Source organism: Pogona vitticeps, chromosome 4 (genome assembly GCF_051106095.1).
Source record: "Pogona vitticeps strain Pit_001003342236 chromosome 4, PviZW2.1, whole genome shotgun sequence".
In the NCBI taxonomy this organism is placed as follows: Eukaryota; Metazoa; Chordata; class Lepidosauria; order Squamata; family Agamidae; genus Pogona; species Pogona vitticeps.
This window is the reverse complement of record NC_135786.1, coordinates 83182225-83198943: the sequence shown is the minus strand read 5'-3', so window position 1 is coordinate 83198943 and position 16719 is coordinate 83182225. Positions and strand designations below refer to the sequence as shown.

The 16719-nt window shown below is 41.4% G+C and overlaps 1 protein-coding gene across 8 annotated transcripts in view; it reads right to left on the bottom strand.

Moving 5' to 3' along the window:
• The window catches only part of LOC110089470 (interferon-induced protein 44-like), a 43494-nt gene that overhangs the window by 13584 nt on the left and 13191 nt on the right, over positions 1-16719 (bottom strand). For 6 of the 8 annotated variants that reach the window (XM_020812568.3, XM_072997838.2, XM_072997836.2 and 3 more), the window contains 5 exons: positions 16505-16605; positions 13764-13943; positions 8620-8671; positions 6482-6533; positions 871-1066 (listed from right to left, as the gene is read on the bottom strand). In XM_020812568.3, coding sequence (XP_020668227.3) covers positions 871-1066; positions 6482-6533; positions 8620-8671; positions 13764-13943; positions 16505-16605 — 581 coding nt within the window. The remainder of the gene's footprint in view (positions 1-870; positions 1067-6481; positions 6534-8619; positions 8672-13763; positions 13944-16504; positions 16606-16719) is intronic. The other 2 variants (XM_078393032.1, XM_078393031.1) reach the window with 1 other exon arrangement.

The following is a 16719-nucleotide window of genomic DNA, read 5'->3' as shown; positions in this document are numbered from 1 at the left end:
ACTTAATATGGATGATTTTGACCTTGTTTTATTTGTGTGTTTTTTAAAAAAATCACACCTTTCTCTTTAAAATGACATAAGGTAGCTTTCCAGGGAGATACTTTGCTAACTCTCAGCTCTCCGTTTTTTTCGATTTCAAAAGGAAAACATGCACACATGTTCATAGAGCTTTTGGTCCAGTATGCCTCTTCATGTGCAGAATGCCTAGCCCGAAGAAAGGTTTGCGAATTGGAACAGAGCTTTCTAATCTGTACTCTGAAGAACAGGCATGCCAACATGAACTCACCTGAGGGGTTAAAGGTCTTTGTTTCCCCATTATACGCGCTGCCCTCATTCACACTTTTGCTTCACCATTTCATTGTCCAAAAGTAGCCCTTCAAAATATTTTGGTGTTATACCCAATATATGAGAGAAGTTTCTTTTGGAATTTGTCTGTATTATATGTACAGTATACTTAAACATCCAAAATGCAACCTGATTTTGCCCATTCACCTTTGTTGAAAATAAGACCCGACAATTGGTTTGTGTTTCATTGAGAAATGATTAACTGATGAAAATAGGAGTCAGCTTCTGGGATCTTCCCTTGATTTGTATCACTTTGTGAAAGACCACATTCATAAATCAGAGCCTTTTTGAAGAATTGAAGCTTATTATCTTTATTAATTCCTTTAGAGAGCTAGGGTTGCACTACTGATTAGTTTCTCCATATTAGAAAACCCGGAGGCCAAGAGGAAAAGTAAACCATTCAAAATACAACCTGATTTTGCCCATTCACCTTTGTAGAAAAAATACTTTGTGTTTCACTGATTAAAAAAGGAGTCAGCTTCTGGGAACACATTTTGATTTTAGATTTTGCTACATGATGCTAACCTTCTTTGTCACACTTTTGCCATCTGCTCCTGCTGGGGCATTATTAATCACATGGCCACAGAAGACAGAATCTACTGAGTTGAAAAAGCTGGACTTCCCAGCACCAATTTGCCCAACGAACAGAACCCGGATTTTTTGCACTGAATTTAAGGGAGGCTTATATTCTGCGATCTCATCCATCAGTTGTTTTTTTCCTCTGTTGAGAAAGTGAAACACACCAGCTTAGCAAAATACACCAGGATCAACCACATTGTCTTAGATAGCTCTAAAGTGGCCATTTTTTTTTACAAAAAATAAAGTGCTTGGACAAAAAGCTCCGAAGCATAAGAAGGATGATGGTGTAAATGACCAGATTGTGTGGCTGAGAACCATCATCAACGTAGGGAGTCCTACTAGATGTCATCCTTAGTAACCAAAGCAGATATCATCTTCACTAAGGTCTTGCATGATATTTAGCATTATGCAGAGAAATATGGGTCTCACTTAGCTTTTTCCTCCTTTTTGAGCATGCAGGAATCTCCACCCCAAGCTGTTCTTCTAATGTGGGTCTTATGCTATGACACCCTTCTTGATGAAGACTGCAGGATCCCATGGGGTTTATGCCCTGCTTTAACTTGTTGAGAACTCACCACACCCAATGGGCACATGCCACACACATCTAATGTGTTGTTTACATGACCTTGTGCTAATTGCACAAAAGAGGGGTGGGTGGTAAGGCAAGTGTAGTCGGCTCCACCCACCGTGACCCTTCCCTGTGCCCAACCAGCCATGCTAGAAGGCACCATCTTCCACTGGACAGGTGCATAAGGGAGGGGGGACACATGGGAAGCATTATGTTTCTTAATTGCCTCGGATAAAGGCTGCGATGGCCAAAGTCTCAGACTTTCTCCACACACACATGTCGCTTGCCCTCCAGTCCTCCCTCTGTCCCCTAATACTTCCCAATGAAACAGAGAGAGAGGGAGAAGTTTGCTTGTTTGTTTGCAGGGCTTTAAAAAGCCAGTAGTGCCCTTCTTGGAGAGCAAGTGGCCATTTGGAGAACTTACTTCCCCACACATTCTTCATTAAGGCCCAAAGAGGCCTCCCCCCTCCACCAAAAAAAGAGATGGAAATGGCACAAAGGATCCCAGATAACCAATTACATCCCCAGGGGTGCTTGAAACTGGATGTTTCAAGCTGCCTCAAAATACAAGAAAAATGGAAAGTGTGGGGGAAGTTAAAGTGTGGGCTCGGGGCATGCAACCCATGGGCCACCCTTTGCTCCTTCCTGGCATAGATCAACCTCTCTCTAACTGGCGCCCTTCCAAGGTAAGAGACTACAGTGACCCACCACAGCATTTGTTTTTCCATTTTCACAATCAAATGCCCTTCATACCTATGGTTAATGCACATGACCATGAAATGTAATATAGGCATGGCCCAATCATAAAAAGGAGGTTACCTACCTGTAACCATACAGTAGTTCTTTGAGTGGTCCTCTGTGAATCCACAGTATTGGATTGCTCTGTGCCTATGCTGAACATTCTCAGAAGTTTCTAGAGCTTAAAGGCACATGATTAGTGGGGGAGATCCCCCGTGCAGTGCATGCTCCGCCCATCCTAGATCCCCTCAGTTCCTGATAATTGTCTGCCAAGTAAAGGAGTTATTTAAGAGAAAATGTGATGGACGGAGGGGAGGATGGGTGGCATGTGTGGATTCACAGAGGACCAGTCAAAGAACTATGGTTACAGGTAGGTAACCTCCTTTTCTTCTTCATGGCCTCTGTGAATGCACACCATTGGGTGACTAGCAAGCTCACTTACCAGATGGTGGGACGTCACGGTAGGAAAAATGCCAAGACAGCTCTGCCAAACCCAGCATCACTCCGTGCTCTGACATCTAGACGGTAATGTCTAACAAAGTTTGAAGGAGTAGACCATGTTGCCGCACAGCAGAAAGGAGGTATTTCAATCCCACACTGAAAGGCAGTAGACGTTGACAACGATCTAGTAGAGCATGCTCTCAGATGATCTGCCTGATAACTCATAGGCCAAAGAGGGTTTGGATGATCCATCTGGAGATAGCTTGTGGGGAAGATGGCACTCCCTTGTGAGGACCATGAAAGCATAGAAAAAGTCTATTTGTTTTCCTACAGGCTAGATGTTGAGCCTGGTCCTGCCAATACAGAAAGCAAGAGAGTGTCTTACGTCTAGTGAGTGGAACATGCGCTCAAGAGGTGTTGATGGTGATGGAAAAAAGATGATTGGCTGATTAAGGTGGAAGTCAGATACAATCTTCGGCAAGAAGGAGACATTAAAATAAACGTGACCTTATCTGAATGGAAAAGATGAAAGGTGGATCGGAGCGGAGGGAAGCGAGTTCACTAGCTCATTTAGTGGATGCTACTGCTACGAGGAAGGAAGTCTTCAAAGATAATAATTTGAGATTAGAAGAAGCCATCGCTTCAAAGGGTGGACACATAAGAGCATTAAGGACAAGTTGCAAAGGCCATTGAGGGATGATACGTTGGCGTGGTGGATGAATATTATTAAGTCCCTTAAGAAACTTATTTACAGTCGGGTGAGATAAAAGTTTAGCTGATTTGGAGTTAGCCGGTTGATGAGCAACAATGGCTGAATATAGACCTTTAAGGTGGAATAGGATAGTCCAAAGTTAAACAGGTGAAGCAGAAAGGTGAGCAGAGTCTTCAAGGAGACAAGTATTACAGGTAAGTTATTTGAGTCAGCGAAAGAGATGAATGCTTTCCATTTATTTTCGTATAGGAGCTGAGTCGAAGGCTTTCGAGCTCGATCAAGGATGTGCTTTAAGACGGGATTATCCTCCAGGCTGTCAGATTCAGTGATGAAATGTCTGGATGGTAGACCATCCCGCCGTCTTGTGTTAGAAGGTCAGGGATCAGTGGGAGTCGGAATGAGTATGTTGACATTGACCTGAGGTGAGTGAACCACGGCTGCCTCAGCCACCAGGGAGCTAGAAGTTTCACATTTGACTGGAAGTGCCAAATTTGAATGATTGTTCTTTGAATGAGTGGTATTGGTGGGAAGTGGTAGAGTAATTCCTTGTCCCAGTCTATTATGAATGCATCTCCAATGGAATTCTCGTCAACTCCGACTCAAGAGCAATAGACATGGCACTTGGTATTCGCTCTCAAAGCAAAGACATTGATGGTCGGTATGCCCCACCGACAGCAGAGGCAATCGAAGATGGTATCGTTCAAAGACCACTCGTGTGTTCTCTATGTCAGACAGCTGAGATGATCTGTAATGTAATTCTCGTCCGTAGAGATATGTACTGCTATCGGGAAGATGTGATGCTGGTAACACCATTCCCATAGCTGGATGGTGAGGTATAGAAGGGACAGAGAATGAGTGCCTCCTTGCTTGTTTACATAGTATAGAACAGCAGTATTGTCCGTAGCAAGTTGAACTACATGTCCTGTGATGAGTGGAAGGAAAGCGTGGAAAGCTCTGATAATCGCTAGAAGCTTGAGATGATTGATATGTAATAGTTTTTCTTGATTTGTCCATAGGCTGTGAATCTTGTAATGAAGGCAGTGTGCTCCCCAGCCGGACAGGCTGGCATCGGAAGTAACTTGCACCGTCAGCTGGAAGGGCATAAAGGGTCATCCTACAAGTAGGTTCGGAAGAGATGTCCACCAGGTGAACTGTCGGGCTAATTCTGATGTTACTGTTAGTCTCATAGGTGGGTGGTCTGTCATAAGATTGAATAATGACAGGTACCACGACTGGAGCAATCTTATTTTGAGTCGAGCATGTTGAATAACTGAGGCTGTCAATGTCATGAGCCTGAGAAGATTTTGGACGTGATGGGCCGATACGGAAGCTAGAGGTCGGAAGGGATGAATTGCATTTTTCAATTTCAGGATTCTCTCTTGTGGAAGAAAGGCTGTGGCTTGTAAAGTCGAAAAGGGCTCCGATATAAGTAGCCTTTTGGGCAGATTTTAGGTGTGATTTTGCAAAATGCACTTTGAGTCTGAGATCTCGAAGTGTGTTGAGTGTAAGGCCGATGATGAAGATGGTGACAGGTGTCTGAGTCTCAGTATAGATGATTGTGCAGGTGGAGGTTGAAGTTGAATGGAAGGACGTGTGAGGTACCTTTCTGTTTCAGCTGGAGGATGAAGACCTGTATATGTAGTGGTGACCTGTAGCAATGATTGCTATTTAGAGTGTTTTGATATTTTGTAATGTGAACGTTGGACGGTCGGCACTGAGCGTTTCAAGTTTGGTTTAACTGGAGTGGGCATAGACTGTTGTGATCGGTGTCCATGCGGTGGTGGGGAGGGAGATAGTAATGGCAAATACCGAGACTGGTATGGTAAAGTGTACCTGACTCTTTTGGGTTCATCGTAGTAAAGTTGTTCCTGAGGTTCTTCAAGTAACTATGGGTCATAATGATGGTATCTCTCCCTCCGTTCATCACAAGCATACTGTGAAGACTGAGGGTAATAATATTCCCAGTATGGAGGCACATACTGAGAAGGTGAGAGATGTTTATGCTTCTCTGGGTGCTTCCTAGGTGAGTGGTGAGATGATTCCGAGCCCGAAAGTTCTATTGCAATTGACCACCCTGATGAAGAACTAGAATAGGCCAAGGCTTGGCTGGATTGCATGTCAGCCAGAGAAAGGTCGGTATGAAGCGACAAGCTACTGGTTGAAAATGGAGCTTGGGCCGATGGTAAGGGAGGCTCTTCCCTCTTGGATGTAGACCCTGGAGCATCTCTGGAAGACTCTTCCATGATAGGAGACGGCAAAGTTGGTTGTGGTGGGTCGATGTGAATAGACTTGACCTTTTTTGCCTTTTTAGAAGATGTCTTATCTTTTTTCTTTTTAGACAAATCAGAGGCTCAAGCTGAAGTCTTCCATATCAACTTTGATCTCAATGCTGATTTCAGTTTGTCTGACTTCTCCTTGGGAGGTGGAGAAGGAATCACAGAGCCAGGAGCAGGCTGTGATGGAATTTGCCGCTCTACCGGAGGATCTGGGGACCATGTGGTCTCCATCAAAGCTGAGGGAGGATTGAGAGATTTCTCCCAAAGGTAGGAACTTAATATCTGGAGCTGAAGTTTGAGGGCAGGCTTCGTTAATTTCTTATACGCCTCACAAGAGTGGGTGGGATGTTGTTATCCCAAGCAAAATAAACAATGGCCATGTCCATCTGTTAAAGGTATTTTGTTTGTACAAACAATGCACCACTTAAACGGGCCTGGTGAGGCCATAAAGAGTGGGGAAAAATAAGGGGGGAAGTGGCTTGAGAAAAAGGGGAGAAGCAAAAAGGCGACTAGATAAAAATAGAATGAACTTACAGGGTAACGCTGATTAAATGATTGGAAACAAAAAGGGTAAAATCTGAAATATGGATATTCTAGAATCTCAATGTCAATCGCTCTATTGGTTTATTCTTCCGAAGGACGTCTAAATGACAAAGCGGAAAAAAGGAACTGAGGGGATCTAGTATGGGAGGAACATGCGTTCCAGAGGGGAACAGCTCACTAATCATTTGTCTTTAAGCTCTAGAAACATCCAAGACGTTCAGTGCAGGCGCAGAACAATCGAATTGTGTGCATTCACAGATGCCACAAAGAAGGACCTACCCAGATGGCTGATCAATCAACCTCCATGGTTTTTCCAGCATACAGTCAGCACCTAGAGGGGAAAAATGGGGAGGGGATGATCCTTGAAACTGAATTTAAAAACAACAACAACTTCCAAACCATTGAACATGAGCCCTCAGTAATTTGAAACAAAGTACCTAACTAAGGCCATGGCATAGCAATAACATATGCCTATATTTTCTAAACCATCATAAAACAATTGGGGATAATCACAAGCTTCGGCAGAAGAGGAGGAGGAAGAGGAGGAGCAGCCATTGAGCTACATAGAGAAAACGAAACTTCATTGTGGAACACATCGGTTAGTTTTCAGAGATGGGCACGAAGTGTTTCGTAGCACTTTGCCTCTGTTCATAGACGCAGCCTTCCCCCTCCCCGACAGCTGCCCCACTCACAAGCCTCGGAGTGCCACGCAGGTTGTCTTCCTTCACCAACTTCCAGTCCAGGCAGGAGCTCAACAGCTGACTGCTCACTGGCTGTGCAGGGAGAAGTCCCATCCCACCTCCTTATCTGAGTGGTCAGTTACCAGAGAAGGCAAGGAGGGGAAGCCGGGGCTCCTGCCCAGACTGGAAGCCAGCCACAGAGGACAACCCAAGTGGAACACCAAGGCTTGTCAGTGGGACAGCCAGGCGGGGGGAGAGGGGGAAGGAATGTGCAGCACCTGGGGTGACACAGGTACAAATTGGGATGAAGCACTACAAAGCTCTTTGTGCCTATCTCTATGAACTATTTACAGATAAATCTGGAACTGTAACGCCTTCTTTTCCAAAGTATCCAGAGTGCACTGGCTTTTAAATCACACATTAATATATAAAAACCAATGACAAAGCTTCTGATATTTACTGTAAATACTAAGGAAATCACAAGCCTTTCCAGTTATGAAGAAGGAAGGAAGGAAGGAAGGAAGGAAGGAAGGAAGGAAGGAAGGAAGGAAGGAAGGAAGGAAGGAAGGAAGGAAGGAAGGAAGGAAGGAAGGAAGGAAGGAAGGAAGGAAGGAAGGAAGGAAGGAAGGAAGGAAGGAACGAACGAACGAACGAACGAACGAACGAACGAACGAACGAACGAACGAACGAACGAACTTGAATAGGGAGGAATGGCTTCAACTAGGGGATACAGAATCAGAAAACTAGACTGCTCTTGTTCTGCCTCCCCCATGTGAAACACCTAACCTGAAAAGTCCTACAAAATCTGCCCTCCTTTTTATGACAACAATCTAAAAAGCATCACTTAATCCTGAAAAGGAGCAAAGAAACTATGAATTCATTTCTAATTCACCAAAGGAAGAAACTGGGGGCTTTGTTTATGCCCAGTTGTTAGGACCCTGAGAAAACAGTAATGAAATTTCATAAACAACACAAAACAGCCAGATTTTTAACTGGGGCTGGTTACAGAGAACATGTAACACCCCTGTTACAACAGCTTCACTGGCTGCTGATCCGTTTCCAAGCAAAATTACAAGTGCTGTTTTTCACCTACAAAGCCCTAAATGGCTTGGATCCAAGCTATCTAAAAGACCTCATCTCCCTCTGTGAGCCCGCCCAGACATTAAAATAATCAGGGGAGGGCTTTCTCTCAGTCCCACCACCCTCATAGCTGCATTTGGTGGGGCCGTGGGAGACAGCCTTCTCTGTCGCTGCTCCCAGACTCTGGAACTCCCTCCCACAGGAAGCCAGGTTGGCTCCATCTCTGTTGTCCTGCAGGCAGGCAAAGACCTTTCTCTTCAGACAGGCTTTTTCCTTAACAACTGTTGGCCCGAGAGGGGTTTTAAAGGACTGTTGTGCTCAGTTGTTTTAAATGTGTTTTAATACTGATCTTAATTATCATTTTAATATAGTACTTGTTAAATTAACGCACTGAAGACCAATGGGATAAAAAGGTCTATTTTCTACTTTGTCTGTTAATCCTCTGGAGCCCTCATGGAGGCTGGGTGCTCTTTGAGTGCAAAGCGAGCCCATTCAAGGCTACAATCTGATATAGATCACTCTCTGAGACCCCTGGGTGCAGAATTTAGGTTTGAATCATCATTGTGACTCTCAGAAAAGGAGCCAACTGGAATCACCATAAGCATGTGATATGAGCAAAAGGAAGAGTCTCAAATTCTGATCCTCTCTTTCACTCACCTTTGCTGGTCTCTGAATGTGGGCTTTTTCTTCTTGAGGAATTTCTCATTGCCTGTCAGAGAAATCCAAAATTGTTTATAACTTTTGTGTCACAACAGAATAACATATCCAGCCTTATTATTTCCTGAGGGGGATACTATGTTTGGCAAATTGCAGTCGGATAAATGCACAGTATTGAATGCTACATGCCTTTACTTTTTAAAATATATATTTATTATTATTTATCTTTTCATTTCTCAGCAAGATTAGAAACTTCTAATGGAAAATTTATTGCAAATGAGACAACACATAATACAATGGTACCTCAGTTTATGAAAGCCTCAGTTTACATAATTTACGAACTGAAATCCATAGAAAATAATGCCCCAGCTTACTTTTTTTTCCTCCCCCCCCCCACTGTACAAAAGGGTTTCCCCAGGACGCATTGCGTCTGGAGGTTTCTAGCACCACTCCCATTCCTAGCGCAATCCGCATATTGGTTTTTACGAAATTTCCACATTACATTTCGTAAACCGAGGTACGCCCGTAAATAAAGTAGGCATGCCGCATTACCTCTGCAGACATTTAACTGAGGAAAGACTAGCTTTCAAAATTAGGTTCTAACAACAACAACAACAACAACAACAACAACAACAGCAACAGTAACATATTCTACTAATTATAAACCCCTTACAGAGGGGGGAAAGGCTGTTGAGCTGAGATACTGCTTGATGAGAAAAGACATTAACAAGTCCCCACCCAATTTTAAGAAGACCTTTTGGCTAAGATCAGAGGGCCAGGGATTACTTATGAGTCATTAATAGTAAGACTAATATTCCCCTTCTAGGAAGAAGGGTAGCTTTTCACTTGATGAGACTCAAAATAACTCATAGCATTTTAAAATAAAATTTCTTCTGAGAAGCTTTTTGATAAGTGGAGGAGTAAGTTTATGCAAAATTCAAGCTGCTGAATTTTATATTTTCTCTTTTTAAGTATACACAGCTAGTAGGAATAAGTATTAAGAATGTTTAGAAATAATTTTTAAAAATGTTTTTATATTTAATTTTCCACATGCAAAAGAGTATGTTTAATACAAGAACATACAAAAAACCCACACTATTATACAGCTAGTGCCATCCATCACCACTTGTTAACTACCGTTTTTCTTTACACTTGCTTTCATTTAAACATACTCCAGTTCTCTCACACACAGCAACAACGGTGACAAAAATAACAACGATGACAACAACAATACAGTGATGCCTTGACTTACGAATGCCCTGACCTACGAACAATTTGACTTACAAACAGCTCCAGCCGCAAAATTTTGCTTTAACTTGCGGCCAGAGCTTTGATCTACGAACAAAAAAAGGCAGGGGGAAAAGGCGGGAAATTCAAAAAACCTAAATGTTGGTGGCAAAGAGGCTGCTTCTTTGTAGCTCTTTCGCCCCAACAGTTAGGGAAAGGGAGGCTCAGCCTCCCAGGCTTCCGGCGCCGGCACCATCGGCGCCTTCAGAGGCATCCCGGGGCTTCCCTGCCGCCATGGGAGACCTCCCAGGGGTCCGCCACCACCGCCAATCACCACCTTCAGAGTTTCCAAAGGCAGCAATCTGCAGTGGTGGGGGACCCCCAAGAGGCCTTTGGCGGTGGAGGGGAAGCCCTGGGAGGCCTCCTAAGGCGGTGATCGGTGGCAGCGGGGGACCCGTGGGAGGCTTCGGACTGGTAAGCTGCTGCTTTTTAGTTGTTCTGGGTGGGTTTTGGAGGCTAGGTTTGGGCTGGGATGGTATGTTTCTGGGTTTTTTGTTTGTTTGTTTCAATCCCAGTGTGGGACTTGGTCCGATGTTTATTTTGGCGTATTTATTTATGTATTTATGTATTTATGTATTTATGTATTTATGTATTTATGTATTTATTTATTTATTTATCTATTTATTTATTTATTGCAGTCCCAGCGTGGGACTTGCAGTGTTTTATTTTTGTTTTTTGGTGTTGTTTTTTTCAGCCGGACTGGATTAATTGGTTTTCAATGCATTCCTATGGGAAATGATGCTTTGACTTACGAACATTTTGACTTATGAACACCGCTCCAATATGGATTAAGTTCATAAATCAAGGCACCACTGTAGTAGTAGTAGTAGTCTTGGGCTGGAATTTTTTCCCCAGTCCTGTTGTGGATTATCAAAAATATTTAGCAAAGCTTCCATGGGAGACATTTCCAAAGTTACACCTATAATTTCCTTACTCTCTTTGAGTATCTTTTCCCAAATTTATTGAATCCTCTCCCATTTCCACCACATAAAAAATATGTATCAAAGCCCTTTCTACATCTGCAACATACAGATAAAACTTCAGGATTCATTAAATACAATTTAATCAGAGTTAAATATCATCTCCAGATAACTTCATAACAAGTTTCCTTAACTGTTTTTTTTTAAAATAGATGTATTATTTATTTTCCATTGGGTCACGGAATATCATAGGGAAGGGGATTTGGAACAAAGTACTGGGATAAATAAAAAATACAGACTGTGGTAGAGAATAATATATATCATTATTGCTTTCATCTTTATAGTTTCTTATTAAGCTTACTCCATGCTAATCTTGCCAATTTTTTCTAAGCCTTTTAAGATTCACATTTCTATCTAAATCTTCTTTCTTATAGTCTTAACCCATTCATATTCCCACCTCTCATCCACTTATACGAAGGTGCCCATTTTTTTCTAGCCTCAACAATGTCTTCGTCTTTTAATACTTCAGTTAAAATATCCATGTCTGCTGCTTTGAAGAAAAAAAATGCTATTAACGCCTGGATTGTTGCAGTTTCCTTTTTTTTCAGCATTTGGCATATAAAATTCTTGCTAGTGTAGTTACGTGTATGATCAATTATCTTTTTTTTCTTTTTCTATCAAACTGGTATGATATTCAACAAAAACAGTTCAGGTTCCTATGGAATTACAGAGGATAACATTTTTTTGGGAAAAACTGATGGACTAGTTTTCAAAAGCTCTTAACTTCCCTACAAGTCCACCACATACGATAAAAACTCCCTTCTTTTAATTTGCATTTCCAACATTTTTTAGAGGTACTCTGATATATTTTTGGCAATTTTTCAGGTGTCCCATACCATATATAGAACATCTTATTTTTTTTTCTTTATAAATTAACTGCTTTTGTTAACTTAATATTGTCTTCCCATATTTGTGACCATGACTTCAAGTTAATATTGTGGCCCACATTTTGGGCCCATTTTATCATACAGTACATGCTTTAACTATTTCATCTTGCATTTTTAATTCTAGTAGATAATTGCACAACATTCTGCTCAGTTTGTCCTTTACATTCAGAAGTACTTATCTAATGGTGTCTGTCCCTTACAAAAGCCTATTGTTTTATCTCTTGTATACCTTGAATCTATTTGTGTTTTTCTCCACCAATCAAGTATTGTACCTTGTTCTTCTAATTCTTTCCTTGATTTCATACTTAAGTCCTCTTTTAACAAATTTCTGTATCTCAAGATTTTCTTCTTTTCCAGTAATGTTGGTTGTGTGAAAGCTTCCATTGGTGAGACCCATTCAAGTAATTTTCTTCCTGGATCTTAGTCCATACCCAATTCAAAGCTTTCCTTATCAGATGATTATTATTACATTGTTTATTGTCCTTTGCTTTTTGATAACATAGAAAGGCATGCCATACTAGGTTTAAATAATGTCCTCCTACTTTTGGTATTCCATCATTTTCTAAAACTATGCATTCCTTTATCCAAACTAGAGCACAGGCTTTATAATATTAAAAACAATCTGGAAGTCCAAAGCCTGCTCTTTGTTTTGCATCTTGTTTTGCATGCTTTCATTTTTATCCTAGATTTTTTTCCCTTGACAGAGAAACTTCATTATTTTTTGTAAGTTCTTGAAGTATTTATTAATTGTTTTGTAAGAACTGCTATTTTGTCTGAAAAACAAATATAATTTTAGGTAATACATTCATCTTCACAGTTGAAATCCTCCCCATAAATGATAATTAAAATTTTTGACTATTTTCCAGATTTTTTTTGAGCTTATCAATTATTTTGAGGTAGCTGTTTTTTTCATCAAAGTACTCGGAGTTTTTTATAATCTGAATTCCTACGTATTCAATTTTTTTTCCTCTTTAAAACCTGTTTCCTTAACTCTTATTGACGTACTCCTTACTTAATTTTATTCCAGAACTTTTTCCAGTCTTCATTTAAACCCAGTTGCCAAATGTCTTTGAGGCTTCATATTTTTTACTTTCTGTCAATATAACTTTTATCTCTTTTCTTTATTGTTACTACTCTCTCTTTGATCTGACTTCTCCAAATTTTATCAAAGCTCTACAGTTACCATAATCTCCTCCTCCAAGAATGCATACATTTACCACATCCACTACAGTGGTTCCCAGCCTTGGGTAACCAAGCTGTTCTTGGATACAATTCCCAAAAACTGCAACCAGCTCGACTGGTGTGGAAGGCTTCTAGGAACCACAGTCCAAGAACACCTGGGTCAGGAACCACTGTTCTATAAAATAATCAACTCAGTCCACAGAGAACAAGAATTTTTTGAGAAAATCAGATCGCCATGTGACAATGTTGTGTGAACACAAAAACCCAGAACGTGTGAGATATATTTCACATTTCAACATTTCAAACAAAATTCAGAAATCTAATTGTCTTCAGTAAATATACAGTGGTGCCTTGCTTGATGAGGATAATCCGTTCCAGCAAAATCGCTGTAGAACAAAATTGTCATCAAGCGAAAGTAAAAACCCTATTGAAATGCACTGAAAACCACTTCAATGCGTTCCAATGGCCAAAATACCTCAGTGTCCAGCGAATATCCTCCATTACAGGCACCGCCATTTTCCGGTGCCTGTAATGCAAGGAATCCATCCTAAAACACAGCAGGCAGCCATTTTGCACAGTGGACGGCCATTTTGAACACCCAATGATCAGCTGTTTTGATCATCTTTAAGCAAAAAATTGGTTCCCGAAGCAGGAAACCGATCGTCGTAAAGTGGTTTTTCCCTATTAAAACATCATTTTGCGATCACAAAAGCGATCACAAAAACTTCATTGTTAAGCAATTTCCTCATCTAACGAGGTAATCGTCAAGCGGGTCACCACTGTATCTAGTTTCAGAATATTAACCCACCATGTCACTTTCGGCCAAACGGAAATTATCAAGGTAGCTGTCAGCTAATCGTATCATTTGCCTCACAGCGATAAGGATCAGGATATCAATATCATTCTTAAGCTCCAACTCTGAACAGTAATTTTTTATGGGAACTATCAGACTCAGAGGGATGCCAAGTTTTCCTGAGGCTACCTGCATCTGCAGAGGAAATAAGAGCATAAGTTATTATCAAGTGAACCCTGATTCAGCTTCTAAGAAGTGTCATCGCAGTATTGTCTAGATACATCTAGTTTGGTCAAGGTACTGTCTGGAACATTTTATTTGTTTTCTGTGTACATTCCAATGTTAGAATCATATATTAATGCACAAAATGAATTACCTTTATTTAGAGTATCATTTCTAATAACAAAAATTGGCGATTTTGTATATGCATTTGGAACTGCTGCTACCGTAGCTTAAAATCATATAACTCTAGACCAGAGCTCTCCAAACTATGGCCCGCAGGCCACATCCGGCCCACCTTGCCATTTTATCTGGCCTATTCCCTTCAGTGTGCACTCACGGGGACAGGCGTCCAGGCAGGCAGGGGGGTAGCCAGCTGGCCAGGCAGTCGTCCAGGCAGATGTCTGGGCGGGCAGGGGAGCAGCCAGCCACACGTGCACACACACACACACATTCCTCTGGCCCTCAAAAATATGAAAAGGTTTGGAGACCCCTGATCTAGACAACAGAAACTTGGCAGCAACATTTCAAAACCCCTGTAAGTGTGCATCTTGGTCGAATTTTTTTTTTCAAAAGTAGATTAATTAATTCTAATTAATCAAAACTCCTGGTACCTAGTAAAGGTAGAGGTAGAACAAGAAAAAGTATAAAAAGGACAGGGATCAACAATAACAACGGTGAACAATAAAGGGAAAGGAATGTTTGACTAACAAGTATGGTGGTATTTTTTGGTGTTCTGCAAGTGATTACTGGCCAAGATGGTGGTTTTCTTGGTCTCTCCAAACGTGGACTCACCAAATATGTTCCATCAATGTTTTAGTTATTTGGTGAACATTAAGGTTGAGTCTAACACACAGTGTGGTGTAGAGGATAGAGTGACAGACTAAGACTCTGGAGAACAATCTCTGCTCAGCCACTGGAACTGACTGCCAAAATGAAACTGGTAAAACCAAACCTTAAATATCTCATTTATCTTGAAAGCCTTATTAGGGTTGCTGTAACTCAGGCCTGACTTGACACACACAACACACACACACACACACACACACACAAGCACAGTTATGTATTGATAAGAAGGGATCATTAATGATATTACAGATCCAGTTTTAGATAGGAATATTAGTGGTGAGAGCAACATATAAGGTCTACAGAGGCTTGATTGACCCCTGATGTATTCTGTACTCCAATGACAGGGGTTATACCTTTGTTGCTTCTGCACACAATTGTATTTTACTTGATTGTATTCTTGTTTCAACCTCTATGATGCCTCAGATTATGGTACATAACATCTCATCCAGAAATGCTTCCAAATCCTTAACACTTCAGTTTCCTGAAAAATAAGTCTTCTGACAGATCATTCACCATTTGAGCTCTGGCCTTGGGTGGGTTAATATTTCTTTACTTAATGATGAGACATTCAGAACACAAATGGTGAATGATCTATTAAAAGTCTTATTTTATAATATATGTAAGATATAGGCCCACCACCTGTTATCCAGCAGATAGGAGACCTTACTACATTATCAACATAGGAACATATGGCTTGTACACAGCAAGTATGCAAAGATCTTTTTTATATATATTTGAAAGCCTTTTATAGAATCCTACATAGAAACACTTTTTATTTCCTTTCCTTTTCTTTCCTTTTTAATCTAAAGACTGTGAAATATGACAACAAAGATCCACAAGAAAAGAAAATGAGTGGAAATGAGAGGCAAAGAGGTGGGGAGAAATGGGTTCCTAGTAGAGATGGGCATGAACCAAACCATGAACTCGAACCAAAAAACCCCCCTGAAACTGGGATGTTTTGTGATTTGGTTCAGGGGTCCAGTTTTGCTGAAAGGAAGCACCAAATACGTTCCCCCTCGGTGCTTCATTTTGTTTCTGCAAAAAGGGATGCCCGTCTCTCCTCCTTCCCCTGCACATGTTGCCTCCTTGCCTTTGTCTTGAAGCCACCGCCACTGCCACCCCTGCTGCCAACCTAAAAGGCGGCAGCAGCTTTCAGTTCAGCTCCTTGAAGAGAACTCAGGCCTGCTGTCTGAGCACCTCTGCCTGCCACTCAGCTGACAGGTAGGCACATGTGCACAAGCAGCAGCCCACCTTCCTTGCAAGGCAAAGTTCCTCCAGCACCAGTCACCTTGTAGCCACAGCTTCGTGATCCTAAACACCTTGAGATGCCATCAAGTGACGGTTATGAAGATGACAGAATTGCACAGGAGGAAGAGCAGAGGACCCATCGCTGCATTTAAATGCACAACCTGATGGATGTTTACATGGAAGGAGGTGACCTGAACTGACTGAGACTGAAATGCTAGTAAAGGCTGTAGAAGACTGTAACTGCCCATACTAATCAGGCCCTATGTGTGTACTTCTCCCGAATTGTGGTCTAAAAACATATAGCAAGGATAAGCACTCACACCACAGGGAAGGAAAACTGAAGGAAAAAGCCAGCTCTCTGTACATAGCCTGAAAGGGAAAGAGCAAGGTTGCCTTTTAAAATAGTGGAATTAATGTACCGAAGCACAACCAGCACCCACCTGTTCCAGAATAGCTCTGCTTCTGTACACATCTGAAATATTTTCTTTCAGAGGAGAGCAAATTTCATCCACTTTGGTAAGTAATATAATTTGTGGCACATCTAGAGAGAGAAAATAAGTTATAAAAAAGATGTAACCCCAAACATGGAATTCCCCATCTCCTGAATTCATTGTCATAATTGTCTTATTCTAGGAGGGAAAATGTTTCAAGTTTA